Below are 27,109 nucleotides of genomic sequence, written 5' to 3'. Positions count from 1 at the left end.
CCGACTCCGTCCCGTCCAGCCTGGCTCGCCGGGCTGGGGCTGGCGCGGGGCAGGGTCCCGCTGGGGCGCAGCGGCCCCGCCCTGTGCCGAGCATCCCGCCGCAGCGGAGGTGGGAGCATCAGCCGCACGCCAAGCCCGGAGCTCCTGGGGGTCGCCGCGGTGCCCCGGATCCGTCCCCGCCCGGGGGCACCGCCGCGGGATCCTCCCACTCCCGGGCCCCCCGCGGCCGGCAGGTCGGGGCTACTCACGTATCGTCTCAACTTCTTCTCCGGGGGCGACTTGCGCAGCCAGCCGGCGCACACCACCTCCCCGCCGCTCATCCCGGGCTGCCCAGCCGGATCCCCGCGGCGCCGGCCTCATACACACGGGCTGCTCCTGCCTTGCTACGCGCCCAGCCCGCGGCCGCCCCTTCCCCGGGCTCAGCGCCGCCGGGCCCCCTGGAGCGCCGGGGTCAGTGGCGGCACCGCTCAGCCGGAGCCCGCCTTCGCCCGGCAGGCGGCAGCCAGCGCCTCTGCCCCAGCCTCGCTCGCTGCACACCAGGGACTCCTCGTCGTCTTATCCAGAGATCCTGGGCTGGCCGCCGGCAGCTCCCCTCGGCTGGCTGGCTCACGCACCCTTTCAAACCCAGCTGTTCCGAGCTGGGAAGCAGGAAACCGCCTCTTGCTCCCCATACACCACGCCTCCCTCCCTCCCCGCCAGCCTGAGATACCAGACTGGCTGGCTTGCAGCATCAGCTTCCAAGGCAAGGTCAGCGAGGGGATGCTCAGACACGGGCGGGGCTGTGGGCTTTAGCCCTTCCCCCGCCTCCACGCGGAGATTTTTGACACTACTCCATGCTGCGTTAGAGGGATTCCCTGTCCAACAGCAACAACTCACTAGATTACAGCTAACACAGCAGGTGAGCGCATGGATGGGAGCAGGGCTCTGCCTAATACAGGAGCCTGTCCTCTATAGACTCCGCTGCCAGCTGCTTCAGAGCCAGATACTCGGTAGAAGGAGATGATGGGATAATTCCCCCTCCCCTATGGAAAATTTCTTTATCACGCCAAGCTGGAGAGGCTGGTTTGTGCTCAACAGCTGGAGAAAAATGAGGGAGCCATGGCAAATAACAAGGGGATGAAATCCGGACCCTAGGGCTACGTCCACACTGCATTCTAAACTAGAAATAAGATACACAATTTGCACTGTGCAAATTGCATAGTTTATTTGGAGTTTATTTCGAAAAAGTGCTATTTTGAGGCATTCCTTAACCCTTGTGGAATGAGGGTTATTGGGATGCTTATAAGATGCGGGGTAGCTATTTTGGGATACCTCTGCTATCCTGAAATAACTCTGTGTAGATATACCCTGGGAGGCCTGTGGTGGCTACTCTGCAATTAGCATTAGGGAAAGGGATCAATAACCTGTCATATTGATTTTTAAATAATGTCACAGCACCCATTGAAAGTGGATGTGAGCACTGCCAGTATGATGCCTTATTAGCTGGGTTTCATATTACAGTTCCCACTGAAATTTGCCTTCACCCCAGTGGCAGCTGGATTTTACTCTCTCTCCTTCTGAATTTTTAAATACTTATAAAAATGGATTACTGGAAATAGAGTGAACTGAGAAGCTAAAAGATGAAAATGGCTCTGGTCCTGATTCTCTGTTGCTGGATCTCTTGGTCCTAGATACAATGCCAGGTTACTTACAGCACAGCAGTGTGAGCTATTGGGTAGAGAAGACCTGTGTTCTAAGTCCTAGCTCTGCCATAAACCTGCTTAGGCAAAACATGTCATGGCTCAGTGCCTCAGTTGTCCTTTCCATCCTTTGTCTACTTGTCTAATCTTTATGGACAGGGACTCTCTTACCATGTGTTTGTAGGGCACCTAGCACAAAAGGGCCCTCACCTCAGTTGGGGATGGTAATACAAATAAACACTAATAATACTTGCACTTAAATAACATCATTTATATATGAATCTTCAGTCACTGCAGTCAGTATTTAACCCTTGCACTGCCTGCCTGAGGTAAATATAACACCTATTTCCCAGATGGGGAACTGAAATATAGTGAATTTCTATATTAACCAAGGCTACAGTGTTTTGCATTTATGAATCTGTAAGGGAGAATTCCTTCAAAGCAGTCTCTGCTATTGATTAGCAATCTAGAAAAAAATATGTTTTCCAGCTCCTAATTTTCTTATTCTGTGTTGACACAAGCATCTAAAAACAGGATCTTCTCCTCACTCAGCATCCAAGTTACAGTCCTGATCTAAAGCACACTGAAGCCAATGGGAATCTTTACACAGACTTCAACGGGCTTTGAATCAGACCCTAAATTCTTTATAGTACACAGTGTATAATGGAGCCTTGACTGTGAAACCATATAGTGCCAGATTCTCAAATGAAGACAGTCAAGATAGTCAGTTGATTGCATTGGAACTATCCTGATTTACATTAGTTGAGCATTTGGCTTGTAATCTCTCTTTGATTTCAAGGGGACTTTGGATGTTTTCTTATTGAAAACAGCTCTTCATTGCTCCAAATTCTCCTCTTAGTTATCTAAGTGTTTGTAAATCTGGATTAACTCTTAATAAAGTTGATGGAATTATTCCAGATTTACACTGCCATACCTGAGATCAGAAACTGGCCCAATGTCTCTTACTGATAATATACAGAGCCATTATGGTGTGTATACTAATGATTCATGACTTAAGACCTTATTCACACCCCATATTAACATAGGTGCATTACAACTGGCCTTAAATTGGATATTACAAAGAATTCTGTCTGGATTTTTATATTAACAAGCTCCATCATACATAGTGTTGATATATACTATGTACATACCATATACCTCTACACTTAATACTTTAGGATTAGAGTGGATCAAATTATATAGCATAAGTTATTCAACACATTTGGTGACATTTTATGGATAAACTATCCATTTCTCCCCTTATTTTTATTTTACTTAGCTGGTTGAATCACAAAATACATTTGAACTCATTGCAAAATCCAGCCAGCTGCGATACCTGATTAATTACTTCCCCTTTTCTTGCCCCTCCCTACTGAAAAATCTGACAGCACATCTCTGAGAGAGCTATGATTTGCAGCTGTCTGCAAGCCAGGTGGAATATCCAGAGCGGAAAGGGGTGCTATTTCCCCCTTTCTCGAACACATTAGCATCCCTAAAATGAAGTACAGGCCGCAAGCAGACATAAGCACATACACGTCAGAAGCAAAGATGTTCGTAGGGAAGGCTCTTATCACATGCTTGTCTGATTCTGCGGTGACTCAGTATTGCAAGACTAAGAATGGCATGCAATTTGGCAATGCGAATGTGATGCAATACAAGTGCACTCAAGCTTGGAGCTATTTATAGAGCAATGCACCCACACTCTATCCCAACACACTTGCCGGAGTTAAAGAGGAAAGGAGAGTACGGGGCATATGTTGTAGGACAGCAGAGATATAATGGCATCAAGCTGGTGCCCCACTGCATTTTGTTACCCTTTAAAACTTGCAAAGCCAAGGCTTGTTCTGATGTGGTAGTGTGTGCAGCCACATTGCACGTGGAGCTGACTACAGAAGATACAAGCTGCCGTTGCAGCCAGCAAGGGGATTGAACGAGGAGCCGCATAAAGCTCTAGAGTGTGATCTGAAGAGCCAGGTGCCTTGGCTGAAAGCTGTACAGACTCACAGCCTTTGTGGAACAGGCATAGATGGCACAAGACTGGACATCAGGAAAGGTAACACACATAAACCTCTAGGGGAACTCTTTAACCTTCCTGGGCATTCAACAACAGATTTGAAAGTAGCCATCCTACAAAAGAAGTTCAAGATCAATTCCAGAGGGAGACAGCTGAACTGGAGTTCATTTGCAAATTCAATATAATCAACTCTTGACTGAATAAGGATCGTAACTAGTTAATGTACTATGAAGACAACGTCCCCTCTTGATACTCTCATCTCACTAAATCCTGTGAATGAGTCCTCATTTTTATTTATTTACACACACACACACACACACACCCACCCCTGTAACTTCCTATCCAAATCACGTGAAGTGGGTTTTATCCACAAAACCTTATGCCCTAATAAATGTGTTAGTCTCTAAGGGTATGTCTACACTACAGTTTTTTTTCAGAAAAACGGCTGTTTTTCTGAAAAAACTTCAATTACGTCCACACTGCAATCGCATTCTTTTGAAAGAAAATCAAAAGAATAGAAGAGGTTTTCTGGCATTGGTAATCCTCTTTCTACGAGGAAGAAGCCTTTTTGCGAAAGAGCTCCTTCAGAAAAAGACGAGTGTGGTCGGGGAAGGAGTTCTTTCGGAAGAAGAGGAAAGAGGAAAAAGCACAGGTGTCCTGGTGGCCACTCTGTCCATAGTAATCAAAGATGAAATGCGAGATAGCATCCATTCAGTGTGGATGCTCTCTTTTGAAAAAGCAGATTGCTTTTTTGATGCACTTTGGCAGTGTGGACGCGCTCTTTTGGAAGACATTTTTTTCAGAAAAATCTCTTCCAGAAAAGCTTTTTCCAAAAGAAGCCTGCAATCTAGACATAGCCTAAGGTGCCACTAGACTCCTCGTTGTTTGTACTCATCAGAGAGGTGACCCAGGCAGTGGAGAATTAGTATCTGCCAGTAAATCTGATTGAAGAAAAAGCGAAAAGGTCTAGCAAGGTAGGTTAGATATGAGTTGAGCTGATGAGCCTGACTCAATGGCTTGCAGAGTAACATGTTCTGGACAGCAGGCGTTTCTGAGGGGAAGGCTCTTGGTGCCACATGCTGTACCTAGTGGACTGAAATAATGATGAAATGGGATGACACTTTCTAGCACAGATTTTTTCTAGCTATCAAAATCACCCTAACCATATTCTTCGGCATTTAGCTGTATGGAGATTGACATGCCTAGAAGGACAGCCGAACCTCTAGGAACCATATACTCTTGTACACTTCTAATTTGTGCTTCCATAATATTTAAACGAGGAACTGTGCCATCTACTGGAGAAAAGCTGGTGCTTCAGGTGGAAGAGCTTTCCTCTACCTCTCCACCAGGTTTTTTTCTGTTTAACAAGGATAGAGGCACAGGGCATTTCCTGGATATTAAGGATCAAGTCAGCTGCAGTGCTTTGGGCTCTTAACCCACTCTGTTGCTAATGCCCCGTGTTGAGGTTGCTACTCATGGAATGATGCTGAAGGCAGTGGGGGGAACCAGGTGGTAAGACTCAGTCGGGCCATGCAGAGTTTACCTCTTCTATTCTGATCATGTGAAGCTACTCACATGGCCCCATCATGGTATTATTTATTTATTTGCATTGCAGTAGCACCAAGAACCTGCTGTGCTAGGCATGGTGCACTGCGAACACAAAACAGAGTTGGATCCTGCCCAAAGGTTTACAATCTAGAGGCCTTGTGCACCTTATGCTCTCCAGTGAAGGTATCTTCACCACAGGTTCAATTAAGGCCACGTCTACATTGGCATTTTACAGTGCTACAACTTTCTGGCTCATATGTGTGAAAAAACACACACCCTCCCCAAGCGCAGTAAGTTACAGCATTGTAAAGCATCAATGTCAACCACACTACAGCGCTGGAAGCTGTACTCCCAGCACTGTTAGTTACTCCCCGATGGAGGTGGTTTACATAGAACACTGCTATGTCTACACTGCACGTGTAACCCACATACCTAGTGTGGTTATTGAACAATGCAAGTGGCATCTAGACCACAGCAACAGTTCAGATCAAGAGACCTCTACCGCATAGGCTGGGAGCCAGCTGGCTTTTAGCTCAGAGGATAGCGGCTCCTATACTCTGCTTCAGTGTCCCAGGTTCAAAACCGTCTGGTGGCGGCTACACACACTTATTTCAAAATCACGTGAGTGATTTTGAAATAGCATAACAGAGTGTGTGTCTACACAGCAAGCCGTTATTTCAAAATAATCTCAAAATAACGGTCTTCTTGCTCTGACTCCTGTAACCCTAGTTTCACGAGGAGTAAGAGAAGTTGAAGGAACGGTGTTCTTCCTTCAACTTCCTGCTGTGTAGACAGTGCCAAAAGCTGAGTTAAGCTACTTTGACTTCAGTTACTCAATTAACGTAGCTGAACTCGACTTTAGCCTGCAGTGTAGATGTACCCTGGGACAGCTGTCTCCAAGCACTCATGCCATGGCCACACTTTCAGTTTAAAGTGCTGCTGCAGTTGCACTTTAAATTAAATGTAGACAAAGCCTATGAGTCAGGCAGAATGTCATGGGCTCTGTTCTACCCCGGTCTGCCCCGCATTCCACACCCACTATGTGGGAGGGGTAGAGGAGAAGAGATGCCTGTGCTGGCTTTGTACCAAACAAGGCCTCTCGTGTCAGGGACAAGCCGTGCTTCCCCTTTACGGTAGCTCTCTAGCTGCACAGTCTTCGCAATGTGGTGAAAAGCAATCACATCCAGGAGCAAGTCTTGGGCCCTGCTTGACTTCCCCAACTCTGTGGCAAAGCCAGGAACTAACTCCAAATCCAAAGCCCTAGGTACAGTGATTGAAACAAGTCTCCTTCTGTAATTCATTTCCACATTGTGAAAGGCACCTCAGATACCACACTGCTGGGCACCTGAATAGAACTGAACCCCTGAGATCATCCTTCTTTCCCTAACAGTCCTACTACCCCGTGACCTCTTTCCATGGGTTGGGAGGAACATTAATGCTGAATGTCATTAGCTCATTGGATGGCTTGAAGCATTCCATTACAGTACATGAAAAAAGACTGCAGCAGGGTATAACTCACATGCTACAGTGGCTACTCCATATGGAGAGGGTGGTCTTATGATCAAGACTCAGGTTGCCTACTCTGCCACAGGCTTCCTAATAAGGCCTGGTAACTGGAAGCCATCTCTGGCTGATGACTATGATGTTAAGAGATGGCCACAGTGCCCGGCAGAGGGCCAAATACTGAATGGGCCAGGGATGGTAACTCAAGATGTCTGCTCCAGGACAAACATCGGTGGGGCAGTGTGGGAGGCAGGCTGAAGCTACTATCCTGTTCCTGGTCTATGGATAAAACCTGCCCAGCTTGCAGGGCTGCCCATGCATTCTATTCATAAATCTAGGTTTACCAGGTCCACTGTAGTGCCCAGTCCTGCACCCATCACTGTATTGGATAGGATCCTTTTTGTTCACTGATTTCAGATAATTTCGCCTGGAGATGAACCAACCCCTGGAGTGTGAATGCTCCCAAACTTTAGATCAGCTTTGGAACTCTGAGCCCGTGACTCACCTCTAAGACAGGCGGAATCAAAATTCTAGACCCAAATGCTCTGGACTGGATTCAAATTCAGGGTTGGCAGCTATGATTCAATCCTATTTTCACTTGTCTTGTTTCCATGGGAGAAAAAATGGAAGCGATGCCTGCATAACTTTGCTTCTCTCAGCATTACAGTGGAAGGCAGCAGCCAAGCAGGTAACACAGGGAACAGTTGGTTCTAGTGTCATCTATACTATACCAGTGACCTTACAAATGAAGGTCCCTTCCTTTATCTTTAAACTGTCAGCCCTTCAGAGACAGGACTGTGTGCATTGACAGTGCCTAGCACAATTGGGCCGGAACTCAGTTGGGTCTTTAAGGTGATAACATAATACAAAAGATAATAAAGTAGGAAAGGAAAATCCCTGCAAGGCTCTCCTGCCTCCTTAACTGATTTTGGTATGTTTCTCACATCCCTAAGTATTACTTCGGAAGCAGATGGTGCTCTGTGGCAGAGCAAATGAGCATTTACCCTACTGACATCCAGCAAGGCCTCCCTGCACGTGATCATGAGAAGTGGCTTCACCCCAAGCTAAGAGCTGTTGTCTGGCTTTTCAGCATAATTGGATATAATCAAGTTTAATTTTGTTGGTGCTGAGACTCTGAAGACTTTTGTAACTGGATTACTGTCAGCTCAATGCTCATGTGCCATTACATCTACTAGTCAAAACAGAAGCCAGCATACAAACAGATGCTTGCTAAGTTTTTTTTTTCTTTTAATGCCACCCCTTCAGGATACGAGGCTGCACTGTGTTTCTCATAATGAACTAAAAATTCTATTAGAAAAGGAAGTAGTTGCTGTTCAGGCCTCTCCTGCAGAGTGCAAATAATTTAGAAAATGCTTTTCTAGGTTTGTTTCCATCAGTAACAGAGCAGTTTACAAATATCAATTAAGACTTACAAGTTTGGAAGCATGTACACATTTTATTGTACGATACAATGGGGAAACTGAGGAAGAGAGGTTAAGCAATAGTCCATGTTTACAGTCAATCAGCAGTTGATCAGGATTAAATCTCAGGAGTTCCATCTTCTGTTCTACGGCCAGGGGCCTCATCTGGTTCTGTTATGGCACACTGTAACACAAACAGGAGCAAGGAAGACAGAGGGCTACACCAGAGGGAAGGGCTTTATTAATGAGAACTCAGAGTCAATACTGCCACTACAGGTAGTGAAACCAACTATAATAGGCTTAAATGGCCTGATTTTCAGAGCCTCCACAACTCCCACTGATGCAGAAGTGCCAAACTAGAGTGAGAAAGCCTGTTCTCATCAGACAGCCCACCAAATCCTTCAGAAGTGACATGAAAGTGAAAAGAATTGAAGCTTAGTGAGATCCTGCAGCTGGGGAAACTTAAAACAAGTCAAATTATAGAATTAGGGCATTGATATTTAACAGTGAGAGAACAATTTACTTAGGGATATGGTAGATTCTTCACCACCGGCAGTCTCTAATGCAAGACTCGCTAGCTTTTGAAATGATAGGCTCCAGCAGGATCAGAAGTTATGGGCTTGCTGTAGAAGTGACAGGGTGAAATTCACTGGCATGGGTTGTGCAGGAGATTCAGATTAGATCATCATAATGGTCCCGTTTGACCTTAAAATCTGAGTTAGGATGCTTTGGTGCTTGTCTGTCCAACGTGAATTCCACGTCTGTAGAAGATTCCCTTCTTGCTAGCTATCACTGCCTCAGTACAGTACAGTGCAGTGTGCAAATTACTGGATACAGAGAATAATCCTCAGTGATTAGTGCTGACCTTCTCCTAAGGCTTTTGTGGACCTGAGTGAGGGTCTTAGTAGCTCTGCCTATTGGCATGCATTATATTTCAAGCATGACAAGGCAATTTCCCACCACAACAGTAATGTTAGGATTGAATACAGCACCTCTCATGTGCATTGTTGCACTTCTCAATTCCTAAGTGACCCTCGAGGATTGTCTGTAGCATTTTTTTTTTTTTTACAGAAGCTCATTGAAATTAAAACAACCTCGCTGCCCTAGAAAATCACTCCATCTATCATGATAAATTAATGTCTGCATTCCAACTTGGGCAGCAACTGCTTATTTCTTCAGGCCTCCCTTTAATTATCACTTCTTTAACCATCTCCAATTATTCTCTCTCTCTATTTTCACCTCTTATTTGTTGCAGTTTTCTGTTAGTTATGGGAACTGACTTTACAATCAGATCTACATGAGCTTGCAATTCTATCTTAAAGGTCTTCTCTGATTTTGTAGTGGGATTCACCACTGTAGAAAGTGCATGCACATGTAGGTCACAACCAAATCATATCTGCAACTTTATCATTCTTTGTATCTTCACAGTACAATCATTTAGTGATTCACCAATTAATGGTAGGAGGGGGTTGTGATCCATTTCAACATCCACTGTCAAACCAATCTCTCAAGCAAACAATATTCCTAAATGCCAATTCTCAATCTGTGCATATAAGTTTTCTGCCTCAGTCAGTGATTTGGCTGCATACAACACTGGCTGCCAACAATCTTCACATTTCTATAAAATCACTGCACCTAACTCAGACTTTGAAGCATCTGACATTTTAATAGGTCATTTTGGTGCATAGAATTTCAATAATGGTTCTTATATCAGTTGTTGTTTCAAACCTTCTTATGATTCCTTCTGTTCTGCACCCCAACACTGTTCATTTTTATTCTCTAGGAGTTTGCTCAAAGTTGCTGCTCTGGTAGGGTAGATTCAGTATGAATTTTTCAAGATAATTAACCATTCCCAAGAATCTTTCTTTGGCTGGGGACATGATATCATTTCACTAGCTGAAACCTTCCACTTAAAAGGTTCTACACCTTTGTTGTAAATAAAAAGAGAGAGCCAGGTCTATAATCCTAAAAACATATTTTTCCCTATTTAGTTTGAGGTTTACATTTCTCATTGCATCCAGGACTCCCTAAAGTCTAAAATCATGCTCATCTTTTGTTGAGCTCAAGATGAAGTAATTGAGGTATTGACACCATTAATATGTTCATAAACCATATGTATGGATTTGTGGGACTCTTCTGGTGCTGGAGCTATGCTGAAGAATAACAGAAGAATCTTTATTTTCCAAATGGTGAATCAAATTTGATTTGCTTTAGCTTTCTTCAGTCAATGTGAGCTGCCAAAATCCTGAGGATGCATCCAATTTACTGAAATATTGAGCCTTTGCAAATTGAGCCCTACTTAGTTCTCGTGTTTATAGTTTGAAATGTTCTCTTTTAATAGCTTTATTGAGGTCTCTAAGATCTAAGAAGATGTGTAGTTGGCCGTTATTTTTCTCCACAACAACTAGGGGAGCTCTCCCATTCTGTTGGCTCCTCCATTTTTTGTATTACATGCATTATTCCATTCTTGCAAGTTCAGACTTGAGTTTATCAGAGTGCAAATGGTACCTTTGTACATGGTTGGCTAACTGGAGGGACCCGCTTGTTTATCTGGAGTGTGTGTTCATCATCCTCCAAACAACCCAATCTTCAAAACAGATCGTGATACTCTCAACTGAAGGCCTCAGAGACAGATTCTGAATGATCTTGTAGTGAGAGCACCTGTTTTACCAGACTCAGTTTTCACAGGCAGCCTCATCTAAAATTCATGTCACCTCCTTTGTCACTGCAATTAACAAGAGTCTGTGCATGTTGTTTTTGTGGCTGATGCTAGCAATGCACTTCCCCTTCACTGACACTATATATTTGTTCCACGGTGCCCAGTTACTTTTATTTTTGCTGGTCCCAGTTTTGCTCTTATTTTCAGCCTCTCATACTCTTGTTCAGATAGACTATTAACCTGAGCTTCTGCGTCCAGTTTCACTGGAATCAATATTCCATTTTCTGTCACAGGCTGTGTCCAGTCCATCTCATCATGCTTGCTTGATTCCATTGTCAGTGTAAAACTCCTCAACAGATTATCTTCATCTGAATGCATTTGACTTCTGTAGCATTTTGCAAAAGAATGATTTTCCCTACATTTATGAGAGCTTCTGAAAGACAAAACATAGTCTGGGGCCATGCTGTGATCCAAGCCTTCGATATAACCATTTAAACTCAGTCGTCCAATCTTCCCCCCAACAATAATTTTCTCACTGAATGATTCCACTATTTGATCTTTGTGGACTATATTCTTTTGTACTCAATGCATGGATAGCCCTTTTTGGTGAATTCGGGTCTCTAGCTTGTGCTTTTGCAGTTTCTGCTGCTCTGCATATCTGGAGAGCTTTTTCTAAAGTTTAAACCTCCTTCACGGAGCAGTCTCTCCCTTATAATACTACAAATGATTCTCTCTCTATCTAGATAGTGTGTGGACTCACTGAAGTCACAGAATTTACCGAGTGTCCTTAATTCTGTGACATTGCTCCATGGTGCCTTCAATCTCTTCAATTCCTTTTTGGCATGAAATGCTCCTCAAATTTAGTCAGTATTTTGCTTAATTTCATGATTTCACTTTCTTCAAACTTAAAGTTACAAATATCCAAAGCTTTTCCCCCACCCCAACAACTTTATCATTTTTCTCCTCTACCCTATGGCTGCTAAGTACAATTCACATCTCTGGGGTTTTTCCCAGTGCCATGCAACATTGCATGACAGTTGCTGAGTGAATGGAGGTTGCGACACATCCATGTTTGGCTTTTTCTCCCTCTTAAGCTCATATTGTGCTCATAAAATTCTTTCACAAGCCTTTGTTCTCTCTTTGCTGCTCCATGTGCTCTCCTTTCCCCTGCTTTCAGTTTCAAACACAGGAGTTAACCTCACAATTCCTGTAATCTCTTTCTCACTCAGCACTTCTGACACCATGTAATACTTCTGAGGTTTGTTACACAACAAGCCAGTGAATGAGCAAGGAATAAAACTTACAAAACAAAACAAAACCCAAAGAAACCCCAAACTAGAGAGTTTATCTGGTGAATTGCTGTACCCAACTATGCTGTGTTCTCCACTCCAGCTACCTGGACACATCTCAAAATTCCTAATACTGCCCCTTATAAGATGCACCTCTATATTAAAATCTTGCATAAACCTATTCACTTCAGCAAATGTACACCACCGTTACAGCAATGTCTTGAGATGTGAAGAAAAATGATACTGAGAGGCTGAGGTGTGTCTAATTTCTCCAGCTGTAAAACACAGATGACAACTGTAGCTCACATAGGGGGTGTCTAGCTTACTAACCACAACATTTACCATTTAGACCACATTCTACAGCTTAACAGACAAACACCTAAGAACTCTGAAGGCAATGACACTAGAGGAGTGTCATTACAAAGCCCTGGCTTCTATAAAATGTAGTTACTTTTTCCTGTGACTTTAATTCCAGAGTGGCTTGGGAATTATGGGAGAGACTAGAGTCTAGACAGAATAATCCAAACAGAAAGGAAACCAAGGAGGAGGGATTTACTTCAATGAGTCAAATTATAATGACAACTGCCTTGAATTCATAGGGTTTTAAAACAGGTTAAAAAATGTACCTTTTCTCCTAGTGAAGACATGGCCCAAGGGGCTAAAGGCTAGATCAAAGGAATTTAAGATTCTCATTGTGATTAGTTCCAATGAAATTTAGGCGCCTAAATACCTTTGAAGAGCTGCACCTAGAAGACTAATTTTTTTGGTTGTATTCCTGGTTCTGCACCACTGATTTACTATGTGAATGTAGGTGAATTAGACAGCACTGAGGGGTAGGAAGCTGATAGACCCACTGCCCCTCACTCCCACCACTTTTATACCATTGTTCTCACTCCATCTGTTAGTTTCAACTTCTCTCGTGTCTTATACTCAGATTATAAAGTCATTGGTGCAGGTCCCATCTTTTTGTTGAGGTTGTATAACACTTGGCACAGTGGGATTCTGGTCCATCTCTGGGGCTCCTAAGTGTGTCTGTCTATACTCAGGGCATGTCTACACTGGGGAGTTATTTCAAAATCACTCCCCTTATTTCGAATTAACAAGGCAAGAGTCCACACTACCAAGCCTGTTATTTCAAAATAAGGGGCTTGTTATTTCTAAATAACTCCTGCTTGTGAAGAGGAATAAGCTTATTTCGAAATAGCTATTTTGGGAGTTATTTAGAAATAACTTATTTCAAAATAACCTGGTAGTGTAGACATAGTCTCTGAGAGTGCAATACTTTCTGAAAAATCAGGCTACTTTGAGGGGTCTGATGTTGGGCTCCCACAAACTGAGATACAAAAATCATAGGTGTCTTCTGAAAATGTAGGCCTATGTCTTCACAGCACTGTGAAAATAGGAATGCTCATAAAATGGTCGGAGAGCCTAGAATGAATGACAATAAAGATACAATAAAATTATTGGTGAACCCAAAAACAAAAACCACAAAACAAATAAATGAAAGTTTACTTTTTGCAAATAAATGAAAGTTTACTCTTTATTTTCTTTGCACCCCTTATTCCAAACAAAACTGTTTTATAAGATTATTAAAAACAAATATATTGCCACATTCTTATTGAAACCAGAAGAGTCCTCAAGACAAATGATTAAAACATGGGCCAAGAAATTATAATAGCAGAAAACACATTTTAAACCAGATCAATTACAAACATTCAGTGTTGCTCTTACTGGCATAATCAGGAAATCTAATGGATAAGACACTGGTCTTGGAATTAGTGGTTCTGGCTTAATCCCAGGCTATGCCACAGATTTCCTACACCTCCTTGGGTAAGGTGCTTAATCTCTTTGTGCCTCAGTTCTCCAACTATATAATGGGGACAATAATACTTAAATATTTCAAAGTATGAATGGACCATTATGCTCATCTAAATTGACCTCCTGTATAACACAGACATGGAATTCCACCCAGCAATTTCTACTTCAAGTCCATAAGTTGCGGTGGCACTAGAGCATGTCTTTAAAAAAGCCATCTAATCATGACCTTCTCCTACTCTGTGTCTGCCTTGTTCAACTGCAAGCTTTATGTGGGCAAGGTCTGTCTCTTTACTATATATAAGTACAACGGCCAGCATGATGAGGCACTAACTGCTGATAGGACATCTAGGCATGTCTGTAAAACAAAAAAATCTATTATAATACAATTAGTAGCAACCACAAACCAAAACACTGGGAGCACAGTATCTGAACTCCTGCTCAGAAGCCTTGCCTAGACTGCTTCTGAAACAACTGGTACAGAATTCTTGGGTAGAATTACACATAATTTTCTCCCATCAGGATCATAAACTTTATGATCCTTTGGAAAGTGCAGCTTTGCAAGGAACGACAAAATAAAACAATAAGCTCAGCCCTGAGAAGTAACAACCTCTTGTGGCTTCTGTAGCTTTGGTAATAGCTGGGAAATTATGACTGCCAGTCCTTATATAAAATATCACCCTTTTCCCATCCAGTCCTGTTTGGTATTGTTGATAAAATTTGCGGATGACACAAAGTTGGGAGGTATTGCCAATTCAGAAAAGGATCGGGATATCATACAGGAAGATCTGGATGACCTTGTAAATTGGAGTGATAGCAATAGGATGAAATTTAATAGTGAGAAGTGTAAGGTTATGCATTTAGGGATTAATAACAAGAATTTTAGTTATAAGCTGGGGACACATCAGTTGGAAGTAACGGAGGAGGAGAAGGACCTCGGAGTCCTGGTTGATTATAGGATGGCTATGAGCTGCCATTGTGACATGGCCGTGAAAAAGGCTAATACGGTCTTGGGATGTATTAGGCAAGGTATTTCCAGTAAGGATAAGGAGGTGTTAGTGCCATTATACAAGGCATTGGTGAGACCCCATTTGGAATACTGTGTGCAGTTCTGGTCTCCCATGTTTAAGAAGGATGAATTCAAACTGGAACAGGTACAAAGAAGGGCCACTAGGATGATCCGAGGAATGGAAAACCTGTCTTATGAAAGGAGGTTCAAGGAGCTTGGCTTGTTTACCTTAATCAAAAGAAGGCTGAGGGGGGACATGATTGCTCTCTTTAAATATATTAGAGGGATAAAAACCAGGAAGGGAGAGGAATTATTTAAGCTTAATACCAATGTAGACACAAGAACAAATGGATATAAGATGGCTAGTAGGAAGTTTAGACTTGAGATTAGATGAAGGTTTCTAACCATTAGAGGAGTGAGGTTCTGGAATGGCCTTCCAAAAGTAGTGGGGGCAAAAGAGCTATTTAGCTTCAAGATTAAACTAGATGGGTTTATGAAGGGGATGGTTTGATGAGATAACATGATCTTGGTAACTAATTGACCATTCATTATTAGTGGTAAATAGGTCAATGGAGGGATGATAGGAGTTACTATAGAGAACTTCCTGGGTGTCTGGCTGGTGAGTCTTGCCCACATGCTCAGGGTTTAGCTGATCGCCATATTTGGGGTCGGGAAGGAATTTTCCTCCAGGGTAGATTGGCAGAGGCCCTGGAGGTTTTTCGTCTTCCTCTGTAGCATGGGGTACAGTTGGAGGATTCTCTGCATCTTGGGGTCTTCAAACTATTTGAAGGCTTCAATATCTGAGATATAGGTGAGAGGATTATTCTAGGAGGGGTGGGTGAGATTCTGTGGCCTGCACTGTGCAGGGGGTCAGACTAGATGATCATAATGGTCCCTTCTGACCTTAAAGTCTATGAGTCTATGAGTAACTTCAGAGTTACGAGCTGACCAGTCAACCACACACCAGTGGTGGAGGCAAACCAGGACACTTGGATGGGCCCCAATTTAGGGTGGGTGGGTGGGCAAGGACAGGAGGGCAGGGTAGGAGCCATCAGAGCCACCCCCAGCACTACAGCCAGGAAGTGAGTTTGGGGGCTTGCCCCATTTGCCCAGCGGTCCTGTCAGGGGGACCCGGGTTGGCCAGTGGGGGCTTGTTCCCGATTGGGCTCTGCAGCTGGAGCAAGAACGGAAAAGAGAGAGGCAAACCTGTGCCCTAACCTTGTCAGAAGCACAGGGCCGGCAGAGCGGGGCATGTCTGTGCCCCAACTCTGCTCCCCAGCAAGGGTGCCAGACCAGCTGAGCAGGGCAGGGGGTGCCGGGGAAACGAGTGGGTAGTCTCATAAGTGGACCACTGGATCATAAGTGGGGGGGCAGCAGCCCACTCAGGCCCAGCCATGGCTATGCCACAGCCACAAGCCTCATTCGGAACTGGAAATACACAATCAGGCAGCAGCTGTGTTTTTTGCGGAAGAGGAAATGCAAATGGAGTGCTCATTTGCATATCTTCTCCCTATCCTTTTGCAGAAGAGGATTTTGTGATGATAAGCCCTGTGTAGACGGGGCCATTTGTTGGGAAAAAGTCCTTTTGCGCAAGATCCTTTATTCTTAAAAAAATGAGGTTTACAGACTCTTGCGCAAAAGGGTTTTTTCCCAACAAATTATCAGCTCAGCCACAGTTTTCTCATGTGACCTTAGACCAATCACTTAATCTACACACAATTCCCATCTGTATAACGGGGATATATTTTCTCCACCTAGCAGGGAGGTTAAATCTTACCAAAAACTGTATCAGAAGATCATGAAGAGAGCCATTATTACCTGATATACAATGATTAGGTGGGAGCGTGTGTTAGTTGCAGGGTGTTTTACAAATGCTGGTAAATGTGATTGGCCAGTAGAACATGAAATAGTTTCTCAAGAAAAATGGGAAAGTACGTGTTGGCTTCAGAGGCTCAAGTGTTTTTCCATTTAAGATAACATTTCTTTCTTCCCATGAATTCGCCTTCGCTTTAACGTAAAGATCACCTCTTACAGAGCTCTCCGTCTACTGTAAGTTAAAGGATAGTTGCTGAACAGGTTGAAGGAATCACCATTATGATGAATACAATAATTGTATAATTGAAAAACAAACCATGGAAAAAAAACCAGGAAAAAAAAACTGTATGTTTACTGACTTACAAAATCAACTGCCATCAACTCCTTCACCCCCACAGTTACAATATATGAGACATTTTTCCTTGCCAGGTTAAGATGATTAGGATTTGCTTCCCAAACTCACAGGTGTTTTGAATTCAGGGCAGGGGAGAATCTTTCTTTGCAATAGCCATTTCTTAAAAACAAAGGTGTTACAGTAATGATAACACCTCGCAGTTCTATAGCAATCCATCTTCAAAGCACCGTGCAGACATGTAATTAAGTCTCGTAGCAATCCTGGCTTGGGCCACACCCTCTCATTAACATCTTGCATTAAAAAATACCAGCTCCCAACAATGCTTACTCATTAAAGTCTTGACTTCTGTTCCTCCTGTGAGGATTTTAACCGGTTAGTTAAGTAAGATTCATTAATGCAGCTGAAGTGCTTTGAAGATTTGATGTGCTACATAATTTATACTAAGAAATGGCAGGGTCCAAAATCTCCCAAGAGGAGCATCTCTCCTCAACTCCCTCCATTACATTTACCACAAGATTATTTGCTGTAAAAATCCTCTGTCTTTCCCCAATATCACTGCAAATAGTCTTCTGCAGACACATTATACATATAACTCCTCCAGCGCAGATCAGTCCATGTGAGTCAGCTATGGAGCTACAAAAGACAGGAGTGAGGAAACCTTGGGAAAGGAATAACATCTTTGATATTGTCCACTCCCAAGATGCACTGCAAGTAGCGCTCAAATCCCAATCCAAAGCCTCCATGAGGGACAGATCCAAATTGTCGGAGATCAAGATACCTGCAATTTAAATAGTTACAATCAACACGTTTATGCTCATATAATTAAAGCCATTCTTTCCATTTAAGAGTTTTTCCTTTATCCTAATTACTTTCCTTGACCTAGACTCTTGCAACATCAAAAGCATTTGCAGTTGGAAATGGAAGACATCTAATTAGCTCATTTAGTCCTTCTAATGATACTGAATCCCTCCCCCCCCCCCACCTGGGACACTTTAATTCTCCATCAGGTCCAGTTATAAATGTCTTATGTGATGGGGTTTCCAAAACTTGCCGAGAGACACTATTCCATTGCTTAATAAGGTTTAGCATGAAAGGTATGTCTTCCTTGTGGTGATAACTTGGGCTCTTCCTCAGGTGTTTTCCTTAGATCCTCCTCCGTTCCCATCCACACACAAATTCCTCTCACATCTGGAGTTGGTAATGTTTTAAACCCAAGTTAGCCGGTCCAGCTAGGGGTGCAGGCTGGAGTTTTCACTAAGGCTGGTAACCTTCCTGCTTTCCCTTAGTGACACAGGCTAAATCAACTGCAATGCTGACAGGCTTCCAATGCCTTCCCACAATTCTCCCCTATGAGCCCAGAAGGACAAATAAATTCTCCCAAAGAATCATACAGCGGCTCAGCGTACTGCAGCACAAAGAATCCTGGGATATAAACCCAGCAGCCATAGTAACACGCACACACAGGTGTACAGCACCAGCAGAAAGCAACTTGGGTTTGGGTTAAGGCTTTGCAGTGTAGCTGCTCACACCTGCACTAGGCTAAACCGAGTATTCAGAGCCGGGTGCTGATCACCCAAGTGAACTCAGCAGTGAAACCATACCCTTAGGAGGGAGCCTCTGCTGTGCACCTTCCTTTTTCCTTTGCTGAAGTGAGTGAATTCTGACTCTTCTTTATGACACTGACTGGCATCATCCTTGCTGCATAACTAGCTCAATTGCTGTTTCTCTCAGGTTTCTTTTGCACAGAAAATTTTTAGTAAAAAAACTATATGTTTTGGACAAAGAAAAGTGTTCAGATGTTTCCATCATAAAACACCCAAAATATTTTGGAAATATTTTGACCTGGATACACTATAGCAGTTCCTCATGGGAAATGTAGTTTGGTTTTCTCCTGTCTCTTTTCTTCTCTAGGGCTGGGCTCCCAGGCTGGACAGACAGACAGAAACTTCCCCCGGTGCACTATTTTCCCTCAGTTGAATCTTTACTGAAAACAAATTTTTTTATGGAAAAAAAATTGCTTTTTTTTTAAACTGCTTCACAAGTGGTTTGTGCCACACAACCACCTTTCAATGTGAGCAGGTAAATGCAACAGTAAGGGTGGGCAGATTTGAGCTCTATTGCCAAGAATGCATGCTTTAATCACTTATTTTAAATACATCACAATTTTTTAAAATATTTGTGTTTGGTTTTAAAAAGACTATGCTCCAAATTTTGGTTGATGAGCTTTCAATGGGACAACTTGATCTTCTGGAATGGGCCCAAACTACCCAAGTGTAAATCAAAAGCAACTCCATTGATCAAGTGCTGTATCTAACATGTTGTAGATACATCTCTGGGGATGGTACATAAGATTAAGTTTTGGGACTCAGGTAAGTGAACCATTTTCCTTTAATACAATTGGATTATTATTTTTCTTCCACTCAGCAATAACATTTCTAGACTGATCCAGGATCACAATTAATGATATAGTTCCCAAGGAATTTTCTGGACTCTCCCATTTCCAGCTCTACTCTCAAAGCTTCATTTTTAGGGAATAATGAAGATAGCTCCTTCTGGATTGAAGCCGTAGCAAGCCAAGTGAAGTGTAAATGCATTACAAAGGCAATTTCCCCTCCCTGGCTATTCACATCACATCAAATGCTGTGAATGACCCACTTCCACCCTGACTTGATGAGCTTCATTAAGACAAGACTTCTTCTTTATATATACCCCTGCTTCTGTTAGTGCCACTCCAATTCATCTGATGAAGTGGGTTTTACCCACGAAAGCTTATTCCCTAATAAATCTGTTAGTTTCTAACATGCCACAGGACTCGCTGTTTTTGGAGATACAGACTAAACTGGCTACCCCTCTGAAACTTTTCACTAAGAGGTATGTATGTTGCCTCTACATAGTTCTCAGCACTTGGTGGCCTGGAGACTAAGGATTCCTATTTCAAACCAATAAAAATATTTTGTTATAGAGTTTTCTTCCTTTTTGCTGGTGTTTTGCCAGTGGTAGTGTTCACAGATCCACTTAATAAAATGAAACAACATCTTCCTGCAGGTGAAAATTAACAATACTTGCTAGCGCTTATAAAGGGCAAGTCATCTGTAAATCTCAAAGCATTTTACAAGAAAAGCCAAACCACATCCACTTGGGCATACAAGGGCCTGAATCTAGAGCCCATTAAAGTTAATGGAAATCTCCCTTTGCCTTCAATCAGCTTTGGATCAGGCACTTAGCCCATTTCTGATGACTGCTATGGGAGCAGCTCTTTTCCCATCAGCGCTCCAGCAGTGGGGGAGTTGAGATGTTTTCAGTACTGCATTGACAAGAGAAAAAGCAGCTTGTGACAGATGCATGGAAAATTTCCTTTATGCTGAAAAACGCTCCTTGAAGTTCACTTTATTCATGAAGCTGCATGCTACACATTTTCCACCATGAAATAGCCACGGACTAGCCCAGTATCCTGCCTCTTGCAGTGGCTTGCACATGAAGTGTAAGAGGGAAGCAAACCCCTCCCTGTGCACCTGGGATGATTGTGCAATGTAATTCCATGAAGGGAAATATTTTTCCATGACCCCAGCTGGCAATCAATTTATGCCCTGCAGCTGGAGAGTTGATAGCCCGTGTAACCTTTGAATTTTGCTATAAACTATGTACTGCAATAACATCCCGTGGTGGTGAATTCCAGGAGTTCATTATATACCAAGTTAAAAAGCCATTTCCTTTAATCCATTTCAAACATATGTCATTTTATCTTTGTCATGTGCCCCATATGCTATATTACAGGGCAGGGCAAAAAGGAGAATTCTCTTCTCTACCATGTGAGGATGTATTTCTACCCTTTCTGTCTCTGTTCCAAATAACATAATGCACCCCTTTGAATCTCCTCATTACACGGACACCTCCTTGCCCTCTGCTTTATTTTTGCTCCCATCTGTCGAGAAACTGATTTACTTCCATTGGAAATGGCTTTGGCTCTTAGGGCTGGTCAATGCTGTCCTCAAACAACCTCAGTCCTACATCTCAATGTCCCTCTCAATTTCCTATGCTGTGCAGGATCCTACATGGTGAAATGCCTGGGCAGGAGGTCAGACTGGGTGACCAAAGTGCTGCTCCCCTTCTCACCTGACAATCTATGCATCTATAACTGAATATTTTAGTTACTATCTAGGCTCTGTTGCTATGTATTGATGGTGAGAATAACATCTGCTTCTGTTCCACGTGGGCATGCTGGGCTGGAGAAGCAGTCGGGTCTAGAGCACAAAACTTTGCTCCCTGAACGGAAGACAAAAGTTTGGACAAGAGCTCCCTAGAGTCAATGGAAAAACTCCCCTTGACTTCAACTGATGTTGTATGGATCCTAAATTTGGATACCAGCTCTGACACCGACTTGCTGAGTACCACTGCAGGCAGGTCAGTTCCCCTTTCTGGGCTTTCCCACCTACGAGACAGGGAAAACAGAACTGCTCCACCTCCAAGGGGGATTTTGAGTTTAACAGTTGTATTGCTGACGTGGCCTCTTGCACATTAGTTGGAAATGCTAGTACAGATGACACTCACTATGTGCCACTGAGCACTGCTATATCTCAGGTCACTACTGCTGCCCTGCTCTCCATTGCACAATAAAGGAAGGGAGTGGGGATGAAGAGGAAGTGGGTCACAAAGGATAGAAAGCAGCTAAAATGATCATTTTCACTTCAATGGCATGATGTTCTTCCCTTCTTCTATTGCCATAGAAAGCTCTCTCCGCCCTGTTCAGAATATCAACAGAAAGAATCTTGCCACTGAAACTCAGGGGAGATTACCACAATAAGGAGGGGTCCAGTCCAGCTAGCTTTCCCCTCTACCCCAAAAGGGAATACATTTCAATGGGACAGAACAGCAGCTCCAAAGAGCAGGTCTACCTATCTCTGTTGCCACCTCATTGAGCTAATGCTAGGAAATCTAGATCCCTAGGCACAGATGCCAAAGGGACAAGTGTGAAGCTACTTTATGTGAACGATGAAAGTCAGAATGAGGAAGCAAGAGCATATGAGCTGCTACATGACGTCTGGGTGAGCACGGTACAAGAATTCACAGCTGGGTGACAAAGTGTTGTCCCTACTGTTATTACAATAGCGTCTAGAGGCCCCATTGTGCTAGGCGCTGTACAGATAAATAGCAAGAGACAGTCACTGCCCCAGCAAGTTTCAGTCTAAATAGGCAAGACAGGCAAAGGGTGGGAGGGGAAACAAAGACACAGTAGATCCAGAGAATTCAGATCTCCTGATCTTTCCAAGAGCATTGTGCCATAGCCACCGGACCACTCCCCACAATGATGCTCAACCCCAAATCTGATCACTAGTGGCATTAAAAAGAGGTGACTGAGTTCCCTCCAAGTGACAGCGTGAAAGAAAAGAGAGTAGAAATAAACCCAATTACTGCACAAGCCAATGCCAAATGTACCTCTCCCAAATCAGTCCAAGGAGGAAAACCTAGGACACACATACACAAGGTATCCGCATGAAAGAGATCCAGATGGATTCTGGAATGTTTACTCTATTTTCTCATTAAACCCCACTGGTCAGCTGAGTAAACGATGAGACTAGAATACAGTCTGTTTCAGATCACTGATCTTCTCCTTCCACCCTCCTCTCCCAGTGGTACAATGGGTGTATTAGAGGCAAGCCGCTCCTTAAATAACACAGTGAGGAGTGGTCAGATTGCGATTTCCAAGGTCCTGTAATCCTCGATGGGAGGGAGAGGGAAACAAAGATACTCTGTTCTATGCAGGATCTCAGAAAATAACCATTTTAAAGCGTTTCCTGTGCAGAAGTTAGTCAATATCTTACTTTAAACATCATATAGACATTTCCATTATCCTTCAAGGAGCTATTGTGCCAAATTTGGAGACTAAATTTAGTCATTAAACTGTAAAAAGGGTAAGTCCCATCCTGCAGCAATTGTAAATCTCGGTAGCACAGCAAATCGGGGCGTGGGGGGGGGTTGCCACTGCAACTTGGGGAGGGGGTCACCACTGAGCCCACCAGAACGGACACAGTGAAGCAGATAAGCTAAATATCTGTCTGCTCTTTGGGCGGACGCTAGAGATCAGGGTTTAGGAGCACTTTCATGCACTCCTATCTCAGCATTTCCAGAAGGAACCCCGCTGCTGAGCTCTGAGCATTATGATGTGCCATGTCCAAGGGGCCATGGTTGGTGGGAGGGTGGAGTGTGGGGACAGAAGAGAAAGTGCCTCCATCCAGAATGCAATGGAAACGCCATGCACCAGTATAGGCTGCTGACCATGATTCTTTATGCTTCCCCCATGGAAGTTAGAGAGATAGGGCACAGCACAGCCTTCGTGCCAACGCTGGTACACTCCCTGCCATTACAAAAGCAGCCTGCCTAAATCTCCCAGTGTGGAGCTTCACAGAGCTAGTGCCTCAAATCCAACCAATCAGCAGAACCCACTCCATGCACAAGCAGGCTGAACACTGCAGGGCATAAGCTGACCGTCTACTGGGACAAGTTAAGACGTTTCCCCTCCACTACAGCACTGGGCAATTAAAGCAGGTTCCCCATGCCTCTGAAACACTAGGCAATGGTCACTGTTGAGAGCAGGAGAACAGCCAAACTGGATCACACATCTGGTGTCCCAGGACGACAACTGTCTGACATGTCTCAATCACTATTCTTAGCTCTATGGCTCTAACATGCCAGCAGAGACCAGCTGCGGCCACTGAACTCGAGCACACCCCTCGAACTGCGAGTTCAAGTCCTGAGCCCAGGGCAGCTTTCTGACAACATGTGCAGTGCAGATCAGTTGTTCTCTGCCTGAATTCTTACTTCAGATGTGGAGGATTCTCCCTCCCTCACAATCTTTAACCCATGACTGGATGTCTCCCACGTGGGCCCGAAGGGGCTAATGTGGACCTGAGAGCCAATTAACAATACCACGTTGCACCTGGATGAGGAGCCCCGCTTACTTGATCATAAAGCCCAGCTGGGAAGGAGCAGGCTTGTTAATATAAAGGAAAAAAAACCCATCTGTAGTAGAAAGGGGCCGATGCCCAGCAGCCATGATCATTTTTTCACTCAGACTCAGGCCTTATGGCAATAAGAAAGACTATCTACCAATGCAGGAGCGATTTAAGCAAATTATATTTCTAGGGACAGAGTTAGAACCGATGGGGACATGTGTAGCATTAGCCTGAATCCCTGCGCATACCAGGAACAAGAGGAACTGAAACGGTGGGACAAAGCAGCTAAGATCCCTGTTAGAAATGGAAGGATTGACAGAGGAGTATCCTTGAGTAAGAAGGAATTCTAAATTTCAAAGGAGAATGGCATAATCTTTGGATCAACGAAAAAAGAAGCAGAAGAGATTTTAAACTGTGCCTTGGAGTTGAGGACAATGACATATTTCAGGGCCTGGATAGGGAAAATGAAGTGATTTTGTTTAGAGTTCTAACTGGCTATTGTAGTTTACACATTTTTTTGAAAAAAAATAAACACAAAGATTGACTATCTGAATACCGTAGGGTAGAAGAAACAAAATGATCATCTTTTATATATATGGCTTTGTATGTCCGGGCTTTGATAAAGAAAAGGGAAAAAGCTTTCTGAGGAATTTAAATGGCGTAAGGTAACAAACTATTCTGTTACTCACTAAAAATATCAGGGAAACGAGGTCATACAGAAAGGCACCTGATGGACACAGGGCAGAGTGAAAAATTATAAACAGCTGAGTATTTAGCAATTATTGTTGGTGGCCACAGCTATTCAGTTAAGTTTGCTTTACCAGAGAGAGACAGAAACAGAGAGGGGCAGGTAGCTTTGGAGAAAGAGCTGGTGAAGAGTAAGCCCTAGAAATTTAGCTAGATGACAGAAGGCTGGAAAGGCAAGCTGGGTTGCAGTGAAGCACGGGAGCTGATAGCCTAGCTGGACCCTCAAGCAAAGTGTGTGTGTGTTTGTGGGAGGCTCTTCACTCCCAAAAGGGGCAGGGCCTCAGGTGGAGGAGGCAGGGCTGGGAACAGCCAGCTGTCAGGACCGCCTGAAGCACATCATGCCTCCCCAACCCAGCCCTGCCTGGAGCACACCATGTGACACTCCAGTGGTGAGCCCTTTAAATAGAAGCAGTTAAACGAACTCACAGCTCCCCGTGCCCCTAGTGCGTTGCTAGGGAGCCAGGACTTGCGAGCCCTTTTAACTGCTTCTATTTAAAGGGCTCGTGCCTTCCCTGCGCTGGATGGGCAACGCGTTGCCTGGCAGCAAAGGGGAAGGCACAAGCCCTTTAAATAGAAGCAGCTGAAAGGGCTCGCAGCTCCCGCTTGTGTGATGCTTGGGAGCTGTGAGCACTTTCAACTCTTGCTATTTAAAGGCCTGCCCGTTCCGCTTGAGGCCCCGTCCCATCCGGGGCAGCTCACAACCACTTCAAAAATTTTGAAGTGGTCCTCGTTCAAATATTATTGCCCACCCCTGGCCTACAGGGAAGGGAACATGCCGGGGCAGCAGGCCTCCTTAAGAGAAGGCAGGCCTGAGTAAGAACTTTGAAAGAGGAGTCGGGCCATGAAAGAGGGGCAAGGCTAGGAAAGCTGGGCACTGGAAGAAGGTCCAGACTAAAGGATAGGATCAACAGAGGGGCTTGCAGGAAGGAGCTGGTACCCTGAGACTGTTCCTGAAGGGAGAGGGCAGACTGGGGAGTAAGATTTTTCTAAAGCAGACCTGGGTGCAGACAGGCTCCAGAGCAGAAGACCTGAGTGCCAGTGGCTTGGGAGGAGCTGGGCCTCCCCACCCTCTTCTGAAAGCAGCTCTCTGTGACAGAGTGAAGAGGAACTCTGCAGAGCTTGGGATGGGGGTCAGGAGTGTACTGAGGACTGACTGGGTTGAAGGATGGAAGTTTTTGTTCCTTTTGAGTTGGAACATTATTACCCCATAAGGGATGGACTAAATCATGACACAGCTGGAGAAAAGACTCATGGGGCGAGAGACCACTGCAGGACTGGAGTGACTATTGAGAGGTGGCAACTGGGGAGTAGTCACTATGGCATGTCATAAGAACATAAGAATGGTCATACTGGGTCAGACCAAAGGCCCATCCAGCCCAGTACCCTGTCTGCCGACAGTGGCCAGAGCCAGGTGTCCCAGAGGGAGTGAATCAAACAGGTAATGATCAAGCTATCTCTCTCCTGCCATCCACCTCCATCCTCTGACAAACAGAGGGTAGGGACACCATTCCTTAGCCATCCTGGCTAATAGCCATTTATGGACTCAACCTCCGTGAATTTATCTAGCTCTCTTTTAAACCCTGTTATAGTCCTGCCTTCACAGCCTCCTCAGGCAAGGAGTTCCACAGATTGACTATGCGCTGTGTGAAGAACTTCCTTTTATTTGTTTTAAACCTGCTGCCCATTAGTTTCATTTGGTGGCCCCTAGTTCTTATATTATGGGAACAAGTAAATAACTCTTCCTTGTTCACTTTCTCCACACCACTCATGATTTTATATACTATCATATCCTCCCCTTAGCCTCCCCTTTTCCAAGCTGAAAAGTCCCAGTCTCTTTAATCTCTCCTCACATGGGACCCGTTCCAAACCCCTAATCATTTTAGTTGCCCTTCTCTGAACCTTTCCTAACGCCAGTATATCTTTTTGAGATGAGGAGACCACATCTGTACACAGTATTGAAGATGTGGGCGTACCATGGATTTATATAAGGGCAATAAGATATTCTCCGTCTTATTCTCTATATCTGGCCACAAGCAGGTGCTCCTGCTGCAAGTGGACTCCTCCACAATACACCACAGTTCCAACAGAAATGATGGACTTGGCACAGAAATTACTGGGTGATATTCTATGTCTTACGCTAAAGCAGTAAGTCAGAATAGCTCATCACAGTGGTCCTTCTAGCGTATGCATCTATGAAAGATGGGAAGAAGTTTCATTTGCCCAGTCTACTCATTGCTCATGTAGAGGCTTGTGCTACCTTGTGCTGTGCTATTCCCAAGCAGCATCAGGATGCAGGAGGGAATCC

The 27,109-nt window shown here is 44.0% G+C and overlaps 2 protein-coding genes across 5 annotated transcripts in view; both read right to left on the bottom strand.

Moving 5' to 3' along the window:
* The window catches only part of GAB2 (GRB2 associated binding protein 2), a 174,745-nt gene extending 174,016 nt beyond the window's left edge, over positions 1 to 729 (bottom strand). For both annotated transcript variants that reach the window (XM_006131909.5, XM_006131908.5), the window contains exon 1: positions 249 to 729. Coding sequence is in view for 1 of the 2 variants with exons in the window: in XM_006131908.5 (XP_006131970.3) it covers positions 249 to 320 (72 nt within the window). In the remaining variant the exon portion in view is untranslated. The remainder of the gene's footprint in view (positions 1 to 248) is intronic.
* A 9,840-nt stretch (positions 730 to 10,569) lies between these two features.
* NARS2 (asparaginyl-tRNA synthetase 2, mitochondrial) overlaps positions 10,570 to 27,109 on the bottom strand; it is a 75,541-nt gene continuing 59,001 nt past the window's right edge. For 2 of the 3 annotated variants that reach the window (XM_075919476.2, XM_006131905.4), the window contains one exon: positions 13,640 to 17,885. In XM_075919476.2, the coding sequence (XP_075775591.2) occupies positions 17,741 to 17,885 (145 nt within the window). In that variant the 3' untranslated portion in view covers positions 13,640 to 17,740. Of the gene's footprint in view, positions 13,542 to 13,639; positions 17,886 to 27,109 lie in introns of those variants that run through there. The other variant, XM_075919475.2, reaches the window with a different exon arrangement.

The sequence above is a fragment of the Pelodiscus sinensis genome, chromosome 1 (genome assembly GCF_052426305.1).
Source record: "Pelodiscus sinensis isolate ZL-2025 chromosome 1, ASM5242630v1, whole genome shotgun sequence".
NCBI lineage: Eukaryota > Metazoa > Chordata > Testudines > Trionychidae > Pelodiscus > Pelodiscus sinensis.
The sequence above is the reverse complement of the archived record's forward strand: the minus strand, read 5'-3'. Positions and strand labels throughout refer to the sequence as shown.